Source organism: Perna viridis, chromosome 11, assembly GCF_037379345.1.
Source record: "Perna viridis isolate PV_CMFRI_1.1 ecotype Kerala chromosome 11, ASM3737934v1, whole genome shotgun sequence".
Lineage (NCBI taxonomy): Eukaryota > Metazoa > Mollusca > Bivalvia > Mytilida > Mytilidae > Perna > Perna viridis.
The window spans coordinates 22,681,561-22,709,547 of NC_142455.1; the positions used below are offsets into that span (position 1 = coordinate 22,681,561).

The 27,987-nt window shown below is 33.7% G+C and overlaps 1 protein-coding gene across 1 annotated transcript in view; it reads left to right on the forward strand.

Moving 5' to 3' along the window:
• LOC148603394 (uncharacterized) overlaps nucleotides 1–27,987 on the forward strand; it is a 71,024-nt gene that overhangs the window by 2,418 nt on the left and 40,619 nt on the right. The window contains exons 2-15 of the mRNA XM_088551541.1: nucleotides 5,303–5,389; nucleotides 8,078–8,410; nucleotides 9,044–9,213; nucleotides 9,529–9,718; nucleotides 12,024–12,122; nucleotides 12,837–12,944; nucleotides 13,188–13,412; nucleotides 18,585–18,742; nucleotides 19,486–19,638; nucleotides 19,954–20,107; nucleotides 21,706–22,008; nucleotides 23,087–23,298; nucleotides 26,712–26,928; nucleotides 27,453–27,890. Of these exons, the coding sequence (XP_088407667.1) occupies nucleotides 5,303–5,389; nucleotides 8,078–8,410; nucleotides 9,044–9,213; nucleotides 9,529–9,718; nucleotides 12,024–12,122; nucleotides 12,837–12,944; nucleotides 13,188–13,412; nucleotides 18,585–18,742; nucleotides 19,486–19,638; nucleotides 19,954–20,107; nucleotides 21,706–22,008; nucleotides 23,087–23,298; nucleotides 26,712–26,928; nucleotides 27,453–27,890 (2,847 nt within the window). The remainder of the gene's footprint in view (nucleotides 1–5,302; nucleotides 5,390–8,077; nucleotides 8,411–9,043; nucleotides 9,214–9,528; nucleotides 9,719–12,023; nucleotides 12,123–12,836; nucleotides 12,945–13,187; nucleotides 13,413–18,584; nucleotides 18,743–19,485; nucleotides 19,639–19,953; nucleotides 20,108–21,705; nucleotides 22,009–23,086; nucleotides 23,299–26,711; nucleotides 26,929–27,452; nucleotides 27,891–27,987) is intronic.

Genomic DNA, 27,987 nt, shown 5'->3' on the forward strand with positions numbered 1-27,987 from the left:
TAAAGTAACTAAATTCATACATACAAAGTAACAAAAGCAAATGAGCAACTCGGATTCCATGGAAAACTGGGGGAGCATGGGCCAGGTGCATTGGTAGGGTAAGCGTGCTCTGGTTTTCTAGAAACACCCACCGAAAAGTCAAGTCCGGGGTAGGCAAACGAGGAAAGAAAATCTATGGCCCGTTGAACAAGAAATGTATGCGACGGAAATGGTCGATGTATGATTTGTGAATTAAAAAAGATGAGAAATAATAACTTTATCTAATTACTATGGATTAAAATCTAAATATATTGGGCTTCTTGAATCATTCATTAGAGAGATAGAAAACTTTAACGAAAAACCACTTACATTTGGAGGAGATTGGAACTTGGTTCTAGATTCTGGTGACAAAACGGGGGAAGTCCAGTACTAAACCATACTAAAAATAGACAATTGAAGAAGTCTTTTATTGATAGAAACAGCTTATCTGACGCATGGAAAACTTTGAACCCATCCACAAATAGGTTATTATAGCGACAAAAACCCCAAGTATTCAGTGCAGACTAGACTTCTTCCTTGTATCTTTGTGTCTATTGAATGTAGTGAACAGCGTAGACATAAAATATGGTTACAAAAATGAGAGATGGAGAGAGACCATTTAGAGAGAGACAAAGATTTCTTTAAACTCAATAAATATCTTCTATTGGACAAAACATAAGTCAATATGACTGAAAAAAATATTGTACTAGAGTTATACATTTCTTCAAAAATGTCTTGATTATTTTCATTTTGGACCATCTTTTAAAAGGTGGATCAAAAAATTCTTGAACAATATTTCGAGCTTTGTTCTTAAAATCACTATATCGTCAAGCTGTAAAAAAGATGATCTCAAACTGCGACAACTGAAGAGGTATCACCTTACTCTCTATACCGAGAAATATTTTCACTAAAATTTTGATCGATGGAATAAAAACTACTGTTGAAAATCAACTTGGAAAGGAACAAGCAGGATTTAGAAAAGAAAGAGCTGCTGCGATCATTTTTTCTTTTGTATTCAGAAATATCATCGAGTAATGCACAGAATGGTAAAAACAACTGGAAATGAATTCCATCGACTTTGAAAAAGCTTTCGATTCCATCCACAGAAACAGCTTATGTCATATTAAGGAGTTTATGGCATACCTGTAAAGATAGTCCAATTTCGTTGGAAACACAACTGACACTAGTTTTCTTTGTAAAATCTAGAGTACGTCAAGGATATGTAATGTCATTTCTCCTCATCATAATAAAAATTGACTGGGTTATGAGGTCAAGTCAAAGTGAAGGAAACACTGGTATTAGATGGACCTTATTTACTCATCTAGAAGATTTAGTTTATAGATGATATTGCCTTACTGTCGCATCTGGAGAATAACATGCAAGACACAACAAAATTACAAAATAATGCAGCTTCAATAGGATTAAATATCAACATCGAGAAAACCGAAGTGATGGCCCTAAACTGCAGTGTACTTCCTGATATTCAAGTAAATGAAATTCATCTAGAATGCTCTCCATCATGTACATACCTAGGAAGAACTGTGAAATATGACGTTAGTGCTGACAACGATATCCTATCAAGAATAGAAAATGCAAGAGGTGCATTTGTTAAACTCCGGAACATCTGGAAATCCTCAGTTATCAGTAGGACAACCAAAATCAAAGTATACAACAGCTGCGTCCTATCTGTTTTCCTATATGGAGCATGATGTTGGAGAATGACAGAGCGAGACACAAAGCTTTCCACTTTTCATTACGGATGCTTGAGGATAATCAAGATATTTTGGCCTTGTAAGATCACTAACACAAAGCTTCATCAATCAATAGGATCTGAGGACATGGCAACACTTTTAAAATGAAAAAAAAATCGAGATAGATTGGCCACGTTTTAAAAATAAACTGCTGATGATTTGAACAGAGAAGAAAAAGATGGACACCAGAAGGAAGAAGAAGACAGGAACGCATAAAACAACATGGACACGAACAATAGAATTGAGGATGAAAGTGTTTGGCTACTGTTTTGGAAAGTTGGAAAAGAAAGCGCAAAACAGAGGGGACTTAAGACTACTAGTCCTTGCCCTATGTGCCCTCAGGCATAACACGGATTAGGTAAGTAGCTAGGTGTTCTACATATCGGCTGGTCAACAGAATTTGTTTCAAGTAGAAAGGGGAGTATGCCCTATATCGCCCAACTTAGTTTTAATATATGCATAAATCCTTGGAAATTCGGGGATTCAAATATAGGGACAAGGAAACCAAATTGTTCCAACATGCTGATGACACACAAATAATATTAGATGGCTCTTAGGTCCCAATTAGGGATTCATTTGATATACTAAACAGGTATTCACCTGGTCCATGCTCCCAGTTTGTAGTGGAGTCCGAGTTGCTCATTTGCTTTTGTTACTTTATGTTCTTTGTTGTTTATGTCTGTTTTCCATGTCTGGTCTTTGTCCCTGAATTACATTCTTTTGATTACAAATAAGATAAAAAATAAGATGGACTTAACTTGGTATTAAACCTTATGAAAAGGCACTTGAATTTCAAAGGACAGTAAAACTACTCAAGGATGGATATCATATTTTCTGGAAAGAGTTGATATTTGCACGTTGCCCTTTGTTGGAAAATAATTTCATATGGGAGTGAAATATTGACTCTCAAGATGCACAAAACCTATATATTAAATAAAAGTTCTGGAAAGACTTGCTAACATGGTATGTATCTATAAATTTTGATAATGATAACAATGATGTATGGAAAATGGACTAAGTATGGTATAACTCAAACACAGAAATAACTGATAATGTAATTCTACATCGAATGTTTATTATTAGAGGTAGACGTAGAAAATAATAGCAGTAATAAGACCTATACTGCTACCACACTCTTCAACGAAGAGATTGTGGAAAACCATAAATCTGTGCTACCCTCTTTTGGTCTCTCTACCAAGGACGATGATTGTGATTAACCGTCTATGTACTGGATTCCTAAAATCCAAACAAACCACGTTTCATAGCTGGATCTGCAAAATGTACCACCAAACCTCTTTTAAAACTTTTAACTTTCATACTCACAGCTGTCAAAGAGGGTCTGCAGTCCTTAAACAACACTTGTTACTCCCGTAGTTGTATTTATTCAATGTAGATCCTGGAAAACTCGAATGATCTTTTGGAGACAACCTGTTTAAGACTATTATCAGAATATAATAGCATTAAAACCTATGATTTATCAACATTGTATACTTCTATTTTCCATACTCAGTTAAAATCCCGACTTATAAACATTATACATCGTTGTTTTTTCCAAAAAAGACGGCACACCTAGATACAAATATATAGTTCTTGGTAGAGATTCCTCATACTTTGTAAGAAAAAAATCCAAATCATCTTCCAAATAAGAAGCTTTGGCTTACTTTATAGCCGATCTGATCCGAAAGAAAGAAAATCGTTAAACTAGTTCCTTTGTTCTAAGTTTCTGCTATATAGATGTCGTATTATCTTTAAACAATCCTAATTTCGGGGATTTGATACATCGCATCTACCCCAAAGAACATGTGATAAAGGATACTACAGAAACTGTAAAGTCAGCATCATATCTTGACCTCCACTTAGAAATCGATAGAAAGGAGAATTATTGACCAAACTCAACCACAAATGTGTTGACTTTTCATACAGAATTGCCAATTTTCCTTCCATCTGTGGCAACATCCCTTCAGCACCTGCGCATGGAGTTTCCATATCACAACTCATAAGTAATGCCACAGCTTGCCGAAACTACGAATTATTCTTGTATCGCGCTAGAATTCTAACAAATAGGTTCTGGAACAGGTTTATGTTGCTAAATCATCATCACAGAAGTTTTATGGTCGTCAATATGAACTCCTGGATCGTTATGGTGTATCCATCTGCGCCATGAAAACTGATTTATTCAACGTGTCATCGTTTTCCTTTCCTCTTTCGTGAACCCCGGATTTGACTTTTTATGAACAACTCGGTGGGTGTTTCTAGAACAGCGGAGGACGGTTACCCTACCGGTGCACCCGGTCTATGCTCCCAGTTTTGCTCATTGCTGTTGTGACTTTGTATGTATGATTTTAGTTACTTCATGTTCTTTGTTGTGTATGTCTGTTTTCGATGTCTGGTCTTTGTTCCTGGATTACATTTATTTAATTACTGATATAACCTTTGTTCCCTTGATTATTCGTTAAAACCCTTTTTATCAAAGGTATAAAGAAAGTGGAAGACTTTTTGATGAGAATAATAAGGTGTTTCATATCGCAATTTATTTCATCACTATGATGTTAATACGAATTTCTTTAAATATTATGGTATTTTTAATGCTGTTCATAGAAATTATAAAAAATGAGGGATTGAAATTGTGACGCTATTAATTAAGAATATATTACAGGTTAAAGACGTATCAAAATACGTGTACAGTTTAATCAGTGAAAAATTTATTGATTCTGATGCTGTTAAAGGTATTGAGAAATGGAATAGAAATAGTAGTAGAGATAAATTGTGGTGTTGTTTTTAATAAAATATATAGATCTAAAAATGACATTAAACTTAGAAATTTAGCAATTTTCATTTCAAACTTTTACACTATATTCTCCCAACAAACAGACTGTTACAAAATATGGGTGTGAGAGATAGTAGCTCTTGTAATTCTTTTTATGAAGAGGAAGATTCTCTTTTGCATTATTTATTGGCATGTCCTATTACAAAACAGTTTTAGGAAGCATTCGAATTATGGCTAATTGTGACCTTCAAAATGGACACTTTTTATTTATCAACAAAAGAAACCATTTTAGGCATTCTTTCTAGACAAATATCATCCATACACAAATTGGGTCCTTTTTTATTTCTTCTAGCAAGAAATTATATCCATTGTTTCAAATAGTTAAACGGTCTTCCGATTTTGAACATTTTTTAACTAATGATAACGAAAAGAGAGAGAATTGAAAAAAAAATAATGCGATGGTTGAAAATTAATTATATAAGCATAATGAAAAGTGGGAAATTTTGTTGATAATACGTAAAACATATTGTATGAGGCTTATGTTTTGAGAATTCCATCTAAAAAGCCTCAGGTATTCTCTTTAATTTTTATTTTTAGTGTCTCACTTGCCTTGATATTAAGTACAATTGCTTTATACCTTACATAAGTTTATACATGTAGTTCATTTTTTTTCTTCGGAATCATACTTTTATATTGGTATGTATCGAAAACAAACATTAGCCTGCTAGATGTGTACTTTGAAATCCAAAATGTTTATATGTTTTAGATTGTCCTGGAATAATATGTCCTTTGACGAAAGTACTTGACAAAGATACGTGTACGTGTACATGCAAGGTGAACACTACATGCAAAGGTATAAAAATAATAGAATTTATCAATACCGATAGAAGTCTTACTTAGAATCTTCACAAATTGGTTTGTATATACATGTAATAATCAAACAAATCAAAATATAACTAAACATTACTAAACAAAATCTCACGCTTTGGTGCAATAGGAATACCAAAAAATTCGTAAAGGAAGTTGAACTTAAACCCCGTATATATAAAGCTATACCACAATGTGCAATCAATATGTCCATTGAGAACCTTAATTTTTGGGAACAGTGTACAAAATGGGAAAGTTTCAGAAAAAAAAAAAATTAAAAATCATTTAACAAATTTGCTATATTTATTTGAAGACAAATACAAATTTAGCAGCAAATCCATTCATTGTGAGTCGAGATAGTTGCAGCGGAATTCGGATGAAGGTCGGACCAGGTGATTCAAATATACCGCCACTCTTCAAATAGGAGTATAATACATGCATATTATTTTTAATGTTGTTTTATTTTGTTATTTTGATTACAAAAAAATGACTGTAAACTCATCATTTGAAACAAAAAGTATAACTGATGAGTGCTTTAGTTGTCCAATGAAGCTGGTTTGATTGTTACTGTACTTGGTGAATTAGTGGAGTTGTTTATGCTCATTTCTACCTCTATTATGTATCTTTTATTTTGTTTTCCTAGTCTTTGAGTAATAACCTAGTTTACACTTGCATATCTAAAACGTATTTATGATTGATATGCCTTATCTCTGCTCTGTATTTTTTTACCAGAAAGTATCGCAAGACACAGCATTAGGTACATTTTATTAAAATTATTTTCTGGAAAACAAATAAAATATTTTTGTATCATCTTGTAATTATATAGTTAATTTTCTAACTTCCCCCTGAGAACACATAAAATGTCTTGGAGAATCTATCAAACCGGTAAGAAGCCATATTGTAAAATACTGCGTGACTTGGGAAAGTATTGAGGCAGTCAACAAAGAGGCTGTGGATGAATAGTTGTTATATCATTTTACAGACAATTGTACGTTTACAATATGACATCCAAGATGAACATATTTTTCAGGCAGTTACATGTAGGTCAAAGAGTAATACAAAATAAAATAATTCATATTTTAAATGAAGGAGGACGAAGACCTCAGAACAGTAATCTGCACTCAAAACAGTGATCGCGACGTATTAAATTTATGAGAGTAAAGAGAGTCTGATTTTATTTTGATATAAAGAACTTGATGTGTATATGTGGAAATTATCCGTTTGCTTACCTCGTGACAATGAATATATGCTAGAGTAACAAACAGTTCCGGTTACCAGATTACCACGTGATTCAACAAGTATTGGAATCAGTGTTTCCCTTATTTTCTGTCAAAATGCTTGATTTGTTTAATTCGATATAATTGTCAAGGGTGTAGGACGTGCTTTTAAACAGACGATTTTATAGATCATCTTACCAAAAAGAAGGATCATCGCTTCGCAAGATCCCTTGATTTCAGTTTCCGCTATATATATGACATTTTGCCTTTAAACAATCTTACACTAGGGGTTTATAGAACTTTTGAATGGTACAAACTTCCCAGTTATTCCATAAACCATTTCACTATTTCCACCATTTCCTTTATGTCCCCATGTCCATTCTCCATAGAAAAATGCCCGTCTTTAATACAATCCCCATTGCATATTTCGTATTGAATATTTACATTATCAAATTAAATTTTATGTTTTTTTTTAAATTTTTAATCATTTTAGCTGTTATTTTAATTTAATTTAATTAGATTAAATATATTTTTGTTATATCAATACATATTTTAAAACTAATTTCCCCATCCTCCCTATTCAAAGACCCCATCTCCCCCTTGTACCATCCCCATTCTCATCCCCCATTCCCCATCACCCATATACCATATAATGGGAAGCTTTCTCCATACAAGTACTGTTCATCGCACCTAACCTCATATATAGAATTTGAGGAAGCGAACACAATAGACACTATTAAGTCAATCTAATATATTGAATTACTTTTGGACTTCAGTAAAAAGGGTTAACTCATGACTAAACTATATGACAAACGCGATACCTTATAGTTCCAGATCGTCAACTTTCTTTAACTGTGACAATATTCCTTTACGAAAGGCCTTACTTTAAAATACGCGATTATTTTGAACCATGCTTTACTTCAGCTTAAATTCGGCTTTAGGAACAACGTTATGTTGCTATAAGATAGAAGTCATAAATGCAAATGTTTAATGACTGTATTCAAAAACTCATTTACATGCATTGTTATTGTGTTTCCGTCTACATTATGAGCGAAAATTTGTTAACCGTGTTATGTTTTTTCTTTTCTCTTTCCCTTACCCCGGACGTTGAATTTAATGAGCAATTTGATGGTTGTTTCGAGTAAAGCAGAGGATAGTTAACTCTAAATCATTAGCCCGACAAGTCTATGCTGCTCCCAGTCTTTAGTAGAGTCTCGGTTACTCATTTGCTTTTGTTTAATTCGTTGTGCGTGTTATTTTAGTCATTTCATGTTCTTTGTTGCGAGTGTCTACTTTCCCTATCTAATCGTTCTTCTTGGATTATATTTTTTCATCAATGCGAATCCTGAAATCTAGGATTTCCAACTCTATAAAATTAAACTAGTAGAATTTTGGGAGGTAAGTTTTGTGACTTACAGATATATATAACTTGAACGTGATATTTTTTTTATATACAGATGATGTAAAAACCTCTTCCGGTTGGCCATCGGGACAATATGCAGTAGTTGCTAGTATGTACGGATGCCCTGAAACAAACTGGAAAATTAGCTACATCAATCTAAGTCTTCTGACAGACGAGATTTACTGGACAAGCACCGGCATTTCTTTTGCCTATTATTCGGGAGCAACCCCTAAGACGTACAACCATTCTCATGGTATACATATATTAGGTCCATATTCTAAAAGATCATTCCAGTTTACTTTCTGTAACAGAAACGATACAAACCCATCCTCGTCTTGGCCAGTCGGAAACTATTGCTTGTTTGGAACAGATGATGAATGCCCTGAGGGTACGTTGCATTTATCGCAATATTTAAATAAGTTGGTACACAAAAATATTTGTAATCCAATGCATAAATACAACCGTATATTTTTGTTCACTGAAGATTAGGTTAAGACAAGACTGCCTGGGTTATGAAAAACCGATTTTCCTTTACAATTTTTATTTTAAACAAGGCGACAAAAATGTTGGAAATGTTATTCAAGTGACAACAAGATTATTCAGGTTTGATTAATAACCAACCCGAAAAATATTCAGCATGAAGTATTACTGTACTATACATATACTATTATGTTATTCATTTCATCTTAATTATATTAATGATTTCAAATTAAGAAAGATCGCGCTCTGAAATTCAAGACCAAAATTGTAAGTTGATATACCCGCTACATGTACGATATGCCGTCTGCAGTTTTTTCAAATCATCTGACAACATTTTCCAATATTTTTTATATGTAATTGACCAGTACTAAAATTACATTTGTTTAAAGTTAAGGTGTAACTACTTTACATGAATCATAGCCAATGCTGAATTCTAGATATAATAAGACTATATTTTACGTCGCTTTATTAAGATAGTTGAAATTTGCCGGTATATTAAAAGATTCCAACAGAATATCTTACGTTTGTATATTTATATAAGGTTTCAAAGTATATATTTTGAACCTTGATGGCTACAGTATTGAGTTACAAGGCTTCTCGAATGACATGAACAATTCTGGGAAGATAAATGTTTTGTTTTGCTGTAAAGACGATGATTTAAATTTGCCTTTGGACACACTGCCTGGAGATGTTCCTTTTGTTCTCGTCAAGGTGAGTACATTTATGTAAGCGTTTTGTTGTTTTTTTTCACATCTAAATGTATGATCCATTTTTCCATCAAAAAGCTTTGTTTGAATTTATAAAGTGATAAATATTATTAGCAAATCCAGCTTTTGATATTAAATACCTCGATTTATTTTATTTCATTCTGTGTTTTAAACAATTTTCCGAAATTAGGTTTCACAACAACAAATCTATTTCAGAATTAGTTTTAATGAAACAAATAAATACAATATAGATGAATGTCCTGGAAAGAGTTCAGCATGTTAAAATTCATAGATATGTATTTTTGTACACCACTGACAGGGATCGGCTTCCAAATCTTGTCAGCAAATGGATACAATGATGGTTAGTGAGGATACCATATATTTACCTAAAAGGACCGTGGTAATATCCGGGACTGAGCCACATTTGTATATAACAGATACCCATGTTGGACTCACGTTTTGTTACTATCAACCGAAGACGTACAGCCAAAAAGACGGCTACTCGCCAGGTAAGTTTATTGTTCAACCACTCTAAATGTATGTACCAAATAAGAAACGATGTGCTGTTATTTGGGTTAGACAAGTTACCACATAAAATCGTGACTGAAGGATAATTCACAGAACAGATTAATCAGTTTACACTAAATATTGTTTTTTTGTTGGGGAGCGTAGCAGCAGTAGAAAAATGTCTCTACATTAAAGTGACAAATAGTCATACAAAAGAAAAATATAACTGCATATTTTTCAAACTTCGCAATCAGTCTGTATGCGTGATGAAGATGTGAAACTGCTATTGTTTGAATACTTGATACAAAATTATAACATGCTGAAAGTATCGGTATCATTAGTTGCATACGTTGTGAAATGTGTAATCCACACTGTAGTTTTCTTATCTTGCTCTGTGTTTATAAACAAATTGAAAAATTGTGTGCTGACAGACATATGACAATTGTGAAAACCTGGACACGTATATGTCATGTTATATTTGATTCCTCATAATACTTTATTGAATATATTTACATATAAAATATGATAATTTTGGAAAGCTTGATTACTTAAAATCTCGCCGGAATCTTCTAATGTTAGTAAAAAAATATAAAGTATCCGATTTTTTACAGCAGTGGTAAAACTGTAATTAACTCATACAGAAAGTCATATATTAAAATCTTACCGACGTCAGCTCCGTTTCTTATAACACATAGTCTGCGTATTTTTAAAAATATCAAGAAAATTATTCTATTAGAATTAAAATAAATTACCAAAACTCAATTTTATATTTCATTAACGGCGGGTTTGCCATTAATGTCGATACTTAAGCCCCGCTATCGATCCGGGTAAAATAAATGCAGCATAAAGGGCCGTGGTGCAACAGTGATAAAAAAGAGTTTTCGTGATTTATTTTGAATAAATCAATCAAAATTCAAATGTATCATTAATGAAACACGATTTTCAATACACGTTTCACGATAGAATGGAAAGTGTACACTATCCGGGTATTGTTTATACTGAATAAAAAAGTTTTTACAGCAAAAACATGTAAAACAATTAACGCGGTCGAACATTTTTTTTTTTTGCTTCGGTTCTGCTTTGTAAACCTGGAGATATTTAACGATCACGCTGTTTTCTGTCCGTTCTTCCTCAATTTTAGTAACTTCTCGTCAAATTATTCCATTGTGATCACTGTTTTGTAACTTTGACAACTAAAGTGGTATGTGATGTTTCCATTTACAAATGAGAACGCGAAGGTATTATCCGTTGAAAACTATACGCATTGATTTTTGGGGCAAATTTTCAGAATACAATACATCCATATTATCTGCTAAATTTCAAATAACAAATAAACTTACTGAACTCCTACTCTGATACATTGATATTTTCCGTTTTTGTTTTAGAAAATATGAGTTGTGATCTGTAAGAGTAATCAAGGGAACCAAGGTTATAGCGGTAATCAAAATAATGTAATCCAGGGACAAAGACCAGACATGGAAAACAGACACTCATAAGAAAGAACATAAAGTAACTAAACTCATACATACAAAGTAACAAAAGTAAATGAGCAACTCGGACTCCACTAAAAACTGGGAGCATGGACCAGGTGCATCGGTAGGGTAAGCGTCCTCTGATTTTCTAGAAACACCCGCCGAGTTCCTCATAAAAAGTCAAGTCCGGGGTAGACAAGCGAGGAAAGGTAAACTATGACCCGTTAAATAAATCAGTTTTCATGGTGCTGATGGATACATCATAACGATCCACGAGTTCATGATGACGACTATAAAACTTCTATAGTGATGACTTCAATCTTGTAGCAACATAACCCTGTTCCCGAACCCTATTTTTTAGAGTTCTGGCGCGATACAAAAAGTCTGCGTAGTTTCGGCAAGCTCTGGCATAACGTATAAGTTGTGATATGAACACTCCATACGCAGAAGCCGAAGATATGTTGCCACAGATGAAAGGACAGTTGACAATTCTGAATGAAAAGTCATCACGTTTGTCGTTATTTTTGGTCAATAGTTTTCATTTACCATCAATTTTTATGTGTAGGTCAAGATATGAGGCTGACTTCACAGTGTCTGTGGTATCCTTTATCTCAAGTTCTTTTGGATAGATGCGATGTATCAAATCCTCGAAATTTGGATTGTTTAAAGATAATACGTCATCTATATAGCGGAAACTGAGATTGAAGGATCTAGATCTAGTAATGTATGAACACGACATTTGGCATGCGCCACTCATTGCCTAAAAAAACATCCTCTCATGATAATTTGTTATTAGATTTGGTTGCAAAAGATAACGGAACATTTTATTTTTCAGATAAACGCAATCTTTATATATACAGTAAAAAGAAACCAGTTTACTCATCACCGTACAAAATGTCTTCTACGAACAGTCCGCACTTTGTCGTTGACAAAAGTAGGTTTCATTTATTGAGTAAGTTTTTACATGATTTTTACATAAATTTCTTACTTCAAATGATACTGAAAGTGCAGGACCCGGGTTTTAAAAACAAAGACCCGAAGCAGAACTCAGCAAGTTGTAAAAAAACAACTAAGAGTTCTTAGAAATATAGCCCGTGGTCAGATGCCCATCCTCCATTTATTTTGTTTAGAATACGAAATAATTTCAAATTTAACAAACATGTTATATTGTTAAAATGTTATTCTAAAAGGTAAGCAAAAAAAATAATAAATAAATAAAAAATAAAAAAAAAATAAAAAAAGATGAAATTACAAATGGTGCTTAAATACCTGTTCTAGGTAATACAATACCTAAAAGCGTTAGACTTTTCTTTTAGTGGGGTATTAGGCAGTTGACATTTAGATATGGGCGTTATGCTTTTACACCAATTTTGAAATGTTGAATTATTTACTTGCGCCACAAGGTTGTACTTTATTTGGCGCAGATGAAATTCTTATTTGTACAAAGGCGACGCATTGTTGTTTTTCAACTTATTCAATCGTATCAGCAGTCAAACAAAAAAGTGTTATAGCCGGAAAATAAAGTATGCACCCTTTAATATTTGATAAGGTTGTATGTTTCTGATGTTTTCCTGTAAAACTGCATACCAGCCTATCAGTTAGTCGACTTTATATAACCAATTGATTAAACATTTATGTCTTTTTCAAGGACAAGTAACAAAACACTTTACCTCGTCACGTGTTCTTAGACCATGGATTCAGATAGATCTTCAACAGCTTGTTTCAGTTCATTTTATACAAATGAGTGACAGCACTCGTAAGTGCGTCTTTATAGTTTACATTTACAATCTGGAATAAAATTAATTCAAAATAAATTAAATAAACGTCTAAATATGTTTAACATCACCATAAGATGGTAAAATTTAAATTGAATATTTTGGATAATTAATATCCTTCTTCAGCGTATGAAGTATTTAACATATGTTTTGTTTTGTATAGTTCCGTATTTTGTTTTTTTTTATTTTGTTTGTTTTCTTTTTTTCTTTTTTTTTTTTGGCAGCACCTTTATATGGTTATTTCATTTTGTGCGGAGTGTACGTTAGCAAGGAAAAATGGGATTTCATAAACAGAGGAGCTGAGACATGTTTTTTCGGGGGTTTAAGGTTACAACATGATACGTTTGTATGTCGTCGTCCTATTGTCGGACAATACGTAACATTAGTATTAGAAGAAGATAAGATTACCTCATTTGAGTTTATCAACTCGATCAAGGTGTATGGGCTGGGTAAGTCTTGTTAAAAACGATTTGGTTTTGTATTGAGGTACGAATTGATATCAATCAAATAATGATTGTAATACAATTTAAGTGAAGGGTATATCAATTAACACATTCTAGTGCAATAAATCGAATACATTCCTGGGTAAAATGATACCTAAGTAGCATTCCAGATAAGAATCATGCAAAGTGTGATTCAAGGTTTGAAGACCTATATATTTTTATTTTTGATATTTTGTTTAAATTTTTAGTTTGAACAGATGTTTAAAAATACAATAATGACAAACGTCGTCAAGTGGCTTAAGTTAAACGTAAATATGACTGAATTAGTGAATAACAGGCACGTTTTAAAGGTACAAAGGTACTAAATACAAAATATTGGAAAATTTGAACACAAATTTTCAGCCTTACGGCCTTCATCAGGAAAAAAGTATTAAGGAGAAAGCTACCTATCCCTACCACAGAGACAAGGTAGCCATCAAATTTGATCTTGATCATATGAATTATGCGTCAAGATCAAGTTGAAATTTTCTAAACGAAAAGCAGTTGAAAACCGGGTTATGGCGACTAAATAATGCAGGTTTTGACAATTATTCCAAAGGGATGGGCAGTTCTAGGAAATTTCGTTGGTTTTTGCCAAATCATGCTTTCAAAAGGACAGTTACTTTTATGTCGTAAACTCTGTGGTTTGACTCCTAAAATGTTCCCCGACTGGACAATCCTTTCCATTGGTAACGCTTTGTTTGTATTCTACAAAACTATCAACATACATTTTACAGCGTTTGCAAATTACAGTGTAAGCGGCGTTTTCTGGGGGAACTTGTGAAACCATCTTTTAATTTAAAGAGTTATCAAGGGACCAAGATTCCAGCGGAAATCAAACGAATGTAATCCAGGCACAAGGACCAGACATGGAAAACAGACTATCGCAACAAAACACATTAAGTAACTAAAATAATACATACCAAGTAACAAAAGTAAATGAGCAACTCGTACTCCACTAAAAACTGGGAGCATGGACTAGGTGCACCGGAAGGTAAGCGTCCTCTGCTTTTCTAGAAACACCCGTCGGGTTACTCATAAAAAGTCAAGTCCGGGGTACACGAAACGGAAAGGAAAACTATGACACGTCAAACAAATCAGTTTTCATGGTGCAGATGGGTACACCGTCACGATCCACGAGTTCATGATGACGACTATAAAACTTCTGTAGTAATGACCAATACTGTAGCAAGATAACCCTGTTCCAGAAGCCTAATTGTAAGAAGTCTTGCGCGATACAAAAAGTCGGCGTAGTTATGGCAAGCTCTAGCATACCGTATAAGTTGTGATATGATAACTCCATACGAAGGTGCTGAAGTGATATTGTTACAGATGAAAGGAAAGTTGACAATCCTGAATGAAAAATCATCATGTTTGTCGTCAAGTTTGGTCAACAGTTTTTCTTTACTATCGATTTCTAAGTGTGTCGATCAAGATATGAGGCTGACTTCACAGTGTCGGTAGTATTCTTTATCTCAAGTTCCTTTGAGTAGATAAGATGTATCGAATCCCCGAAACTGTTTAAAGATAATACGTCATCTATAAAGCGGAAACTGATATTAAAATATCTAGCCAAACGATATTCTTCTTTCGGATCAAATAAGCTATAAAATTAGCCTGATAAGAGTGAAGGAATAGGTCAGCAAGTAGAGGAGCACAATTTGTTCCCATTGGAATGTCGACCGTATGTTGGAAACGCGTCCACCACACTGGCAAAATATGTTGTCGAAAATAAAAATACTGAATTTTGAAAGCATCTTCTTGTGTATATTTGGAAGATGATTTAAAATTATTTTTAACAAGATATGAGGAATATCTACCAAAAACTGTATATTTGTATCTAAGTGTACCATCAGTTTTTTTGAGAAACAACGATGTATGTTTTATAGTCGGGATTTTTACTCAGTAGGGGGAAAAGGCGTATAGTGTGTTGAAAAATCAAACGTTTGAAATCTATTATATTCTGATCTTGAATTGAGGATCTAAGGAAGATCTTTCGAATATTCAGGATCCACATTGAATAATACCACTACGGGAGTAACAAGTGTTGTGGTATGACTGCCGACCCTCTTTGACAACTGTGAGTATAGAAGTAAAAACTTTTGATTGAGGTTGGGTGGTACATTTCGCACATGCAGCTATGTAATTAGTGTGGATTCTTGTGAAGTTGAGGAATCCAGTACATAGACGGTAAATCACAACCATCGTCTTTGGTAGAGATACCTACAGTATATAGCACAGATTTATGGTTTTCCATTATCTCTTTTTGGAGAATGTAGTGGCAGTGTATATGTGATCACTGCTGTTATTTTCTACGTCTACCTCTGATAATAAGCATTAGATGTAATACGTTTTGCAGACAAAACAATTTTGTTTTGGTCTTTTTCTGCTGGTGTAACAACATATTTGTCATTTATAGTAGACAATGTATTTGCTACATCAGGATCTTTGAAAACTAATGTAGCGTTGACACTCATTGTCCTACTTAAAACTTTCATTTGTTTCAAAATGAAAGACCTAACGGCCTTTACCCACTCTGTGAGAATCAATGTCTTCTTTGATTAATTTCTTGCGTAGTCCTCTACGGCATCCATCAGAACTTTAAAGTTATAATTCCAATTGATGAAGCCTGGTTAACGGTACTTTGGACCTTTAGAAAAACCTCACACAAAAATTCGTTTTCGTTGACGCTTAAATATGACGTGACCAGAAGGACCATACTGAATGAAGAGTTTTTGCAAGAACATGCAGGTGGTTTAGCCTTGAAGTCCTCAATCTCGAGATTTTGTATTACTCTTTAATAATTGAAAATTTTGTATGCAATAGGTGAAGTATAGGAATATGAAATTATTGGTTTTGATTTGTCCTTGAAATATGGTGGAATTTTGTTGGTTACGTTTTTGTGATGGGGATGTTAGCCAAATAAATTGCATCTACACCTTTGTTGACAAAACGGTACTGGAAGAAATAATCATTTTTCTTCATCTTGACCTTTTACTCTAACTGGCTTATAGAGTCTGTGGAAACTAATATCTAAAATGACGGCAACAAGTCTGTATGATGATGAGGTAGGTTCAGAAACAGCAGTATCAAGACTTGTTATGTAAAGGGAGTAAAGTAGAGTAACAGGTATCGACTATAGTTTAGTTCGAAGTCCAAAGAGGTTTTGGTATGAAAAGAAGATCATCTATGGAGACATTATATATCTTAGGTGACGTACATTGGCGATGGCCATGACTCCTTTTCCGTCTTGGATTTTGTCACATTCATGCGCTGTTGTTATATTGGCATGTAAGGTTTCCTATACTTTTGATGTTTTCATTGCACCCATAAGGCGTCTGAAGGCCAGACGACCTCATCAGTTTCTCAAGTAAAAGGGCATGTTGAACAGCGTGTTCAGTTACAGTGTAGTATGCCTTTGTAACTGGTAGGGGGCGTCTAGTGGCACTCTTGAGAGAATTCGTAACAAGGTGCGCTTTCAGACTCTTTCCCTTTCTGTAGGCAATAATTGGAAGCAAATCTTTGCTGACGACATGTATTCGTCTCCAAGAATTATGGATTTAAATTTACGAATCAGGATGTTCAGGATTGCAACGTTGTGAGAATGATATGTCAACGCCAATAGAACACGGTCACTTGTGTTTTTATACTCTTTTGCATAGATTCAGATCTCTTAACTTGTAAAATTGACGTGATTGCTTGATTCAGAACTTTGTTCATATAGCCTCTCTTGACAAAAAAAAAGACTTCATCGTGTTACATTGAGCCCTAAAATCTTCGCCATCGCTGCAAATATGTGTAAAAAAAATGCATGACTGACAGTTTAAGTAACAAGGTGCATTCGTGGGTTTGTGAAAAAAAAACTGAGGTTGATTTTTTTTCCATCTTGAATTGTTCAATTGATGTCAAGGAACGAAAGGCTCTCTTGCGTGATGTTGAAGGTATTTCTGTTTATCTGTTATCTGAAACAAAATTGATGAACGACATCAAATCATGTTCTTCATCGAATGACACCCCAAAGACACCGTCTATGTATCCTTTTTTAAGATCTTGCACGGGCCTATGAACTCACAGACACACAAAGCTGGGTCCCATGTTAGTTCTTATTGCCATCCAATTCTGTCTATAGTGGTTGCCATCGAAATAGAGAGTATTGAGGTTGTGGACAAGTACGCAAGCCTAAAGACGATGTCAATTTTGACATATGGGTTGAAATCTGAACTCTCAGACACATATTAATCAAGGATATTAAGGTCTTGAGTAGTATCCATGATTTATGTTGGTAAGTTCTCCACGATCGGCATGAACATATTATGAAGAAAACTAGAAATGTATTTAATAGGACAGCTACAGGCTGAGACAATCGGTCTCTAAGGGTTCCCAATTTTATAAACCTTGAGAAGCATATAGGAGCATGAATTTTTTGGGTTGAGATACAACCATGTTGAGGGCTTCTTACGGGAGATCCTGATTGTCTATTGATGTTGAATTAATTCTTTGATTATTTTCTGATTGTCTTTTGTATTATTAGCCCGGAGTTTTTTTTTTTTTAAATAAAATTTAGAATCAGAAAGTTAAATAAAAACCTCTGAGACATAGCATCGAGCTTCCCAGGCAACCACAGATCCACCTTTGCCAGCAGATTTGATGACAATGTCTGTACGAGACTTGAAATGACCTGTTCCTCACCCACGATCTCGCGATACGTAATGATGAATAATCTAGGTCGTCGTTTGGTTTGGTCATGAGTGTTTCCCCTTTCCAACGAACTTTAAAGAGTTAGTCAAGATATGAGGCTGATTTCACAGTGTTTATAGTATCTTCAACATATTTTATTAGAAATTGTATACATGTCAAATATAATCAATCCTTCTGAGAATAACCACAATTCAGCTCATGCTACACACTACTTAAATCAACACGTTCTATACATACACATACAAAACCGTTACAACTTTACAAGTAAAAGTAAGTGAACAACTTCGAATAAACACCTGAGGTTTGAAGCAGTAAAAACAAAATAATTATAAAATTATTTTTAAGATAAAAATATCGAAATGTAGAAACGTTCATTGTTTTAACCTAAAATGATCTGCACATTAACACCAACACTGAATGAATGCACCTTTATGAATTAAGGGACTGGTTGTGGACAACAAATAGGAATGATTTCTGGAAACATCAAAGAATATCAATTGGAAGTATCGTCAAATAAAAAGGACATACAACTCATGAGAGCACTGCATGGAACAAGAGGATGGTGTTCACATGAGAATGACAAGCAACCCTGGTCAATGGTTTGTGCACTGATACTTTTTAAGAGAGGAAAGTTAAAAATGAAGTCCGAGTCCGTGCCTTACAAAATGTAATAATCTCATGATCATAATCCGTTAATCAAATATTGGAATTGTCTGCATTGTTTGTGGACTGGTACTTAAAGGCCAAATCTTTGAATTCTCTGCAATCATAATTTGACAAGGAATTACTATGGTCTATAGAATATAAAAAAAAATGCTGATCAAAACTGCAAAACTAGTGACATTTTCTTTGAAGTATAATTATATGTTTTCTTTTTTTCTCTCTCTCTCTCTCATGAGTGTATATTGTTTTCTTCATCTTAACTTCTGCACTTACAAAAAGGTTAAATTTGATTTAGTGCTATTATGAAGCTCATGCGTAATCTAAATATCTATATTTTACTTTGTATTGACTATATGTAAGAAAAATTCGTTCTCAATTTTTAAAATTTATATTGAGAAAATAAAAACAAGAATGGAAATAATACAATGATATAAACTTGGCTTGTAACGACTGTTGTTACTAGTAAACACATATTATTAAATAAAAACAACATCGAATGCAGGCGATTTGACAGATATCGGGATCCATCTACGAATCGACTTTCTTTATGTATGACCGAGTATTGTGAAATAATAATTAAATTTGAAACATTGCAATTTGAGCGTTATATACATTGTTGACGGAAATACTTATATATGTTTGACGATGACAACAATCATTTCAGATTGCCCTATTTCAGATTGATTTAATACTTCCAACTACGATCCAGGCAATAGTACTACATGGTTGGATTCAGCAAGGAACTCAAATAATTATCGACAAATTTATTATTGAGTATGGTGTTGTAAAAAAGAACATGACCTCCTATAGTGAAGAAAATGGATTTCCAAAGGTTAGTTTGCAGTTTTTGATCACTTAAAGGAGCCATGAGATCTGTATATGACTGTAAGATTGAAAACAAAACACCTACTATGGTTGTTAGCACAACCCTGTATTATTTGTTGTCCTCCTGTTATTCTTACAAATGAATGTTCTTAGCCACCAAGATATAATCAGGAGATATATAGTTATTTAAATCTTCAAATAAAGACATTACAAAAAAATGACGATTATGATAAAATTTCTCACACATGAACCAAAACAGCATAAAGAACAAGGACGTAAATACTTAATATAATAAAGCCACTTTTTATTCTCTCATTTCCAGGTGTTCAAAGTAAATAGAAAAAATGATGTCTACAGTTTGCAGACGTTTTGGTTCTCAAAAGGTCTATTAACCAGATACATAAAGATAAAAGCTATGGACTTCCAATATAATTTAGCATGCATGAAAGTGGAACTCATTGGGTGCCCAGTGTACTGTAAGTGCTATCGGAATTTATATATATATATATATATATATATATATATATATACAACGTCTCAGAATGTGACGACTCTATTCACTACACTGCTCCATCGGATCAAATTGATACAGGGAAGATAACGTAAACTTCTGAAAAATTCCCAACGATGTTAGAACTGTCAAATTTGCGATGCAAATTTTTGGTCGTTCCCTCCGCGGGACTCGAACTCGTACCGCTCTGACATCTATGGCAACACCGCCTGCACTAAGTCCAGCGCCATAGACCACTCGGCCAGCTAGGCTATATAAAAATATAGCTTTCGCTGGCCGGGTCATTCCTCCTCGTAGGATTAATCTAGGGCTGTAACTTCGTACACGATGTATGGTAGTACGGGACAGTTCATTTAGATGTTATTATGTAGGATAGAGGATCAAATTAATGATGCATATCACAACAAATCAATATTATACAAACGTCTCAGAATGTGACGACTCTATTCACTACACTGCTCCATCGTATCAAATTGATACAGGGAAGCGCATACCCTACCGGTGCACCTGGTCCATGCTCCCAGTTTTTAGTGGAGTCCGAGTTTCTCATTTGCTTTTGTTACTTTGTAGGTATGATTTTAATTTCTTTATGTTCTTTGTTGTGTTTGTATGTTTTCCATATCTAGTCTTTGTCCCTGGATAACATTATTTTGATTGGGGGGACACAGTATGAACAACTTCCTCTCAGGGGTTTCGTGTCAACTAAGTTTTAATCTACTGTTCAATACAAGAAATGATTCAATTCTCATAATTCACGTAGAAGTACAAAATCCTTTAATTGGTTTCAGGGTAGTGTTCCACGCAATAACACACCCCAATGCTGCTTAAAGCTCGCGTAAGGGTCTTATTGAAAAAATCGGTATGATCAATTACATGTTAGGCCTTACAACTCTTCAAAAATTGCGCAAAATCCATGCATCCAGCATTGTCAGAGTCGACTTAGTCTCACTATATTTTTCAATGCAGATAAGCTTCAATAATTCTCGATAAATGTGTCGACTCAAAATGTTCGTATGATTAGTGCCGAACAATCTAACAAAATTTAGCTGAATCTGTAGATCTGTTTTAGACGAGTTGCGTCCATCAGACGAACGGACAGACAGACAATTAGTTTCTCCGTCAGGTTGCAACAGAGGACATAAAGACTATCTCAACAAAAAGTGGTTTACTATTGTACACTAGCTTACTTCTTTACCAAAACAAGAGAATTTCTAAAAATCTAGATCCATTCATTCGAAATCCATTAGTAGAACTCCTCCATTCATATAATATGGTATATATTCTCAGATACTATGTTACAAAATACTCAGAAAGGGCACTCGTATGACAACTGCAACATGTAAATGAAGCTAAATGAAGTCAAGGTATCTATGAACTTTTCTTTAGGCGATTGAAGGTGTACTTGGCGGGCAAATCGGAACATCTGAAATATTGAATCAAGTATAATTAAAATTAAAATTAAAAATTAAAATTGAGTAACGAAACAATTTGAAGGCACGAATTATATTATGGTCGTCCAAAAATATTTCTTTTTTTAAGTTAAAAAACTTTCTTGTTTTCCAGTTAGCCGCAGTTTGAATTGCAACGACATAGGTCGACGAAAAGAACTGCTCGATTTCGGTTTTGCATGTACTCAAAACATGTACGTTGATGCAGACCTTGGGCTAGTTTGCAAGAAAGATGTCAGTTCCTTATTGGAATGCCAGAATAAGACAGTTACAAACGTATTTCTCGGAAATTTGTTTGATAACAAAACAAAAATATGTTGTTTGTTCAACGTTTCCATGGATAACAGGCATTTTAAACATCTATGGCAAAGAGTAGAAGACGACAATGCAATGGTGTCAGAACGACTATGTTTAGAAAGTATGGTTACAATTATTTTTACAATACTTTTCAGGTGATCAAAAGGTTATTAAAATTTGTAAAATTGAAATAACAAGACATTAATAATAATTTAATTCAGGTACACATTTGTTTTCCTTTTTGGGTGCTGTAATTTAAAACTAGTAAAATAACTGGATCGAAAAAAGGTGTGCATTTCGTTCATATAACCCACACATAACTATCGTTTATTGGCAACCTTTAATTAATACTCTTACCACAACATGTGAAGTTTTTTTACAAATGATGAATCAGATGACCCGATTATGAATTTTATTCCAGTACTAGTGTACTTCTCGAAAATTGACTGGCTGAGAGAGTAATCAAGGGAACTAAGATTCTAATGGTAATCAAACGAATACAATCCAGGAACAGAGACCAGATATGGAAAACAGACATACACAACAAAGAACATAAAGTAACTAAAATCATACATACAAAGTAACAAAAGCAAATGAGGAACTCGGACTCCACTAAAAACTGGGAGCATGGACCAGGTGCACCGGTAGGGTAAGCGTCCTCTACTTTTCTAGAAATACCCGCCGAGTTGCTCATAAAAAGTCAAGTCCGGAGTAGACAAACTACTGGATGATAAAATGATATACCATGTTAAAGAAAGTAGGCAATGCTATTTCTGGGATCATTCAGGCAATTATTTGTAAACATAGTAATAAATAAAGCCTTTTGATTTTTTTTTCTAATTATTGTCAAAATGAGTTCTACTCAAGTTTCTATGCCACTGCACGTATCGTAAAGACAGTACGAACCTATTACCACTATCATTAATGAATCAATATAAGAGCCTTTTAAACGATATCACTCAACTTTGGGTTTTCATATAGAAAAAGTGGACTTTATCAATTATGAATATTGGGACATGCGGGGCATGCCATATATAACATTTGAAATGTCAGATATGTCAGGGCATGTCAAATGTGACATTTAAAATGTCAATCATAGTTTGAAAGAAATTTGAATGCTTGTTTTTTTTTTTTTTTTTTTTTTTTTTTTTTTTATTTTATTTTTTTTTTTTGATTTGGTTATTTTGTTTTATTTTCAGACAAATTCGTTAAACCAAAATTCTGGTCACGTGATATCCTTTCAATTATGTCAGGGGAAAGAGGCATGTTGTATTCACCAATGTTTCCTTCCAATTATCCCAGAGGAATAACAAAACACATTGAGATTCAAATTGACGGACAGGACTATATAAAACTCACAATTACATACGTGTCGCTTGCTGAAACAGCTACATCATCATATCTTAGACAGGTAACTATAAGCATTTTATTAATTTTATTATATTTCTCTATGAGACAAATTTTTAGGATATACAAATATAATGTATACTACATTATCATAAATATTACATTTCAAACAATTTATAAAATGTACCACATTTTATTTACAGATTTGTTTTTATATTTATCGTGTCTCTCCGACTTGAACGGAATCGAGTCTCTTTGATCTAGACACTTATTTCGCCCTAGGCAGTTCGCTCTTAAATAGACGTCGATTTTCCTATTACTTAACATATTCCTGAGCTCCAGAGCGGAAATGTATTTTGATGTCTATGTACAATTAACTTGATTACAATGACCACCTATCTTATGTAACAATAAGTTTACTTTTCATCTAAAAATCTTAAAGATGGTATTTAAGTGCATTATTCATAAAGAACAAAAAACCAAAAACCAAAAAAACAAAAGACTCTAAACTTAATCATAAATTAGGGAACTCTTAATTTTTTGAGCCACTTATTGTCGATTTAAAAAAATCTTTGACAAACATACCTTTTGTTTGATATAAATATTACATTTGAGTAATGTAGTTGGAAAAATTTTTTTGTGCCCCCATATCATCGGATTTGCCTGATTATTATATGGGCATTCTCAATGCCGAGTACCATGCAAAAAATATCAGGTCTATTTTGTCGGTGTAGTGCAGATATAGATGATGATGGTGTTTTTGATGCCTGATGGTTCATATCTGTCTGTAGAATGTGGGATGTATCTTGTACTATCAAACTACAGGGACACATTGGAGATTGTATTGTACTACCATCATCCATATGGCTAAAGGATAGTCTAGTCTGTTGTTTCCTGTTCTCAGTCTGAAGATGATAGTTGTGTCAGGTCTCGACAGCTAGTGGAAATTGTTTGGGGTAGTTTACTGTTCAGAAATTTGATTATGATTAATTGATCAACTCTGCTAGGTTGTTGTCCACTAAAATTTAAGCTTGTTCATTACCAGCAAGAAGGGGTCCTTTGTAAACACTATTTCCCGTTTGTTGTTTAGTACTAATGTCTGATATCTGGTTACTGACATATTTCCGTTTATATTCACCAGGGTAGTCATTTACAAAATGAGCTATGGTTTTGATTTGCTTTGGTTAACTATTTTATATATTCTCTCTGAAAAGCCCTTTCCTCTTATACAGAATCTGATCGTTTAAGTCTGCCTTATGCAATTGCTTTAGTCTAGTAATCATGGAACAATCTTGAGTAGATTGGTATTTTGTTGCTACTGTTATTGCTGTGCACCCATTTACTCTTAATTATTGGTAGTAATTGCGTTATCTCCTCAATATTCTGTATAAGTATTGACCTATGATGGTTCTTAATGCCTGGTTTTGAATTTGAAATTGAGATGTTGGTTTCCTTAGTTAGTTCATTTTCAAGATTTTTTTTATTTGTACCTTTCTATGAAAATAATAAATCACATTTAACCAACACTTATATTCAATAGTTTAAAGTATGTTTGGAAACGACCCACGAGTTGAATATTCGAGCGCTTCACATTAGACGTCGAGTGCCTAGACATTAATTTGAACCTTGACATACAATTTATTATTTGTCTTTAATACATATGTACCTTAAATTAGCTTTTAACTCAGCAGAGCAATGCGTACCGTGAGTTGGATCCCTTATACGGAATATAAACAAATGCTAACATGAAACCCCATTTTTCTGGAACCCCTTTTTCAAAATTTATGGATCCATTTCTGCTGCTGCGATAATCTGCTTATCGAGAGAAGTTCGCGAAAATATAGGTTATCTTAGAAGATTGCTAATAGTGTGTAAAGATTGTTGGCTATCTATAAAGAAATACACTATGGTGTGATGTAAATAGTTCCAGGCTTTTCACCTGCACTAATTATAAATTATTCACCCGTACTTTGAACTTCTAAGTGCCTATTAATTTTGATTTGGAACTCTTTTGAATGTACTTGGATTTTATGTTGAAACACTTAGAAATATTTAGAAGTTAAAAGGAAGGCCATGGGAGTAACTTAAGTCTGATAAATGTTGATTAGTTTCATTCTGTATTTCCAAATCAAAACGTCAGTGTTAATTGGAATCATTTGGAAAAGATTTTAACATTATCAGGTGATTTTTCAAACTCGAGGTCAAACATGCACAGATAAGAAAACGGTAGTAGCAGTATATTTGCTATTTATTATTTTCCCATCCAACAGAATTTTTGAAGTCAGGGATTTTGAGTTACAATCATGCAAATAAAAAAAAAATTCGGAGTTAACTTTCGCTTTCCTAGAAGGAACATGAAAATACTGTGTATTATTATATTTTACTATCGTCAGACTGTGTGGATTTCTTCGTGAAAGAATTTTCGATAAAAATCTAACAACATTATTGTCGTAAATGTATAAATAAATGCCTTTTAACTCTATTACAAAACTCCAGGTAGTCACTTTGTTAATTGAAATTTGCCATGTAATTAATCGTGTGTTTCCAATATGTTTCGAAATATACAAGCTATTAAGTATATCACAACAACAAAAAAATTATTGAAATAACGTGGCCGCAATGCACAACTAACAGTGACTACTACTATTTGTTTCACTATATCCAAAGTAATACGGTTGGGTACATGTATAAATTCACACTTGGAAGTAATTTAGAATTCATTAAAAAGTCATTTGGAAGTCATTATGAAATAATTCCAAATAAGCATTTGGAAGTCATTATGAAATAATTCCAAATAAGCATTTAATAAGCAAATAATTTCCAAATCAAACTTCCAAGTTGATTACTTGGAACTTCCAAGTCGCATTTGAAAGTAATGTATACGGATAATCCCTTATTTTACGCTCTGTCTCATACGGTTCAGTTAAGGCAAATTTCGTCGAGTAAAGATTTAAGAGTCGGTTCTGTGATAAGAGGAAATCTTTTACTTCCGAACAGCGTCTGACGTTTAAAATTCACCACAGACGCTGCAGCCAGCCCTCTCAGAAAATGCTAGAATATTGCAAAGTTTTGAAAAAGTGAATCATTTTACGCGATGTTATCCGATTGTCAAACTACGCTTAATTTGAATTATGTCCGAGGATTTTAAAATTCCTGTCTACAGCGGTATTAAGAGGAAACGAACGTCTGCAGCTGCAGGCAGCTTGGGAAATCTTTAATACCACGTGCGGCACACATTCAAAGAAAAACTTTTTTTTTGCACCTGTTCGACTCAACTGTTTTTTCCGCATTTTCATCGGTTTGCTAGTTAGTGGGATAAAAAAAAACTTTCGTATGTTAGAATCAGGCAGTGATTAAAATATGATAATCAATAAAATTCCTCGTAAACAAATAATGTAATATAAACAACACGTTTTTTCCACTTACCGGCTGTTACTTGTCAATAAAGGAAGAACGAATATGAATCCATGCTTTCAGGTCGGTAATACTGATATTAACCCAGGCTTTTGTCAGGATAATCTAGTCATTGATATGGGCACTGGTAAAGATGTCAAGATAACCAACGACAACCAAAACAGATATAGATATGCGTCCTTTATTTCAAATGCAAAGACTGTTAAAATCATTTTCACTTCCTGTTTCCAGTATAAGTCAACGGAGGGATTAATGTACCAACTTCAGTATGAAACCACAAGTAAGAATATTCTCTTTAATGATTTGTAAAGCACTTATCAGATAACCATATTTTCTAATGCAATGTTATGTTTTAATATATATAAAAACGCATGTTTGAAAATGTGAAATAGGAATAGTCGTAAGTCGATGTATCTTTAAATATAAATTATTTAATCATATGTAGATTTGTTATTTGAACCCATCGGATCTTTTTCATTTGCAAAATTAGAATAAATAAGGCAGGTTTTTCATAATCACGATGTAACAGCCGATCATGTATCTATAATTTTTGCTTTTGTGATGAAGAAGTACCAGCGCTTAAGCACAACACCTGTTTGTGACTTAAGATCGAGGGCTGTTATAAAAAGTAAAGTTTTTTTTTTTAAATAAAAGCAGTCATTCGAATCCAATACTAAATGAAATCATCGGTTACGAACAATAAAAAGCGTTCGCTTATGATAAATTATTAACATTTTTTTAAAAATAATTAACGGTATTTTGCTTAATCAATTTTGTTTATTCAATTCATTTAATCGTGGTTAGATCACCCAGGATGTGGAATGGATGGTTCGATTTTTACAGAGTGTTCTTCTCGGTCAGCTTATTTGGCTTCTTACTTATATCCGTCGATGTTTACCGCCGCAGATTCAAGTACTTGGAAAATAGAAACAAGTCATGATCAATACATTGAACTTTCTATCATTGATTTGAATATTCCTGATAGAACTAAAACTGGTACCTACTTAGAAGTATTCGATATTGACAGACATGGAAAAAGGATTGCGTCATTCGGACGATTTACCGAATATACGCAGCCACGAGCTGGTGTAAAATCTAGTTGGAATGTAATGGAAATAGAATTCAGGGTAGGAAAAAATGGACGAGGTAGAGGATTTTTTGGTTACTATGAAGCTAAACGTTTCCAATCTTTCCAGGAATTCTATATCAGTATCAATATTCACTCGTCAGTATCAGTTGCAGGTAAGTGCTATCATTCACGAAATAAGTTTACATTATTTTTTTTCTTGCGTCAACATCAAATAGAGCGTGTCTAGAAGCCGCTCGATTCTGTCTGTCC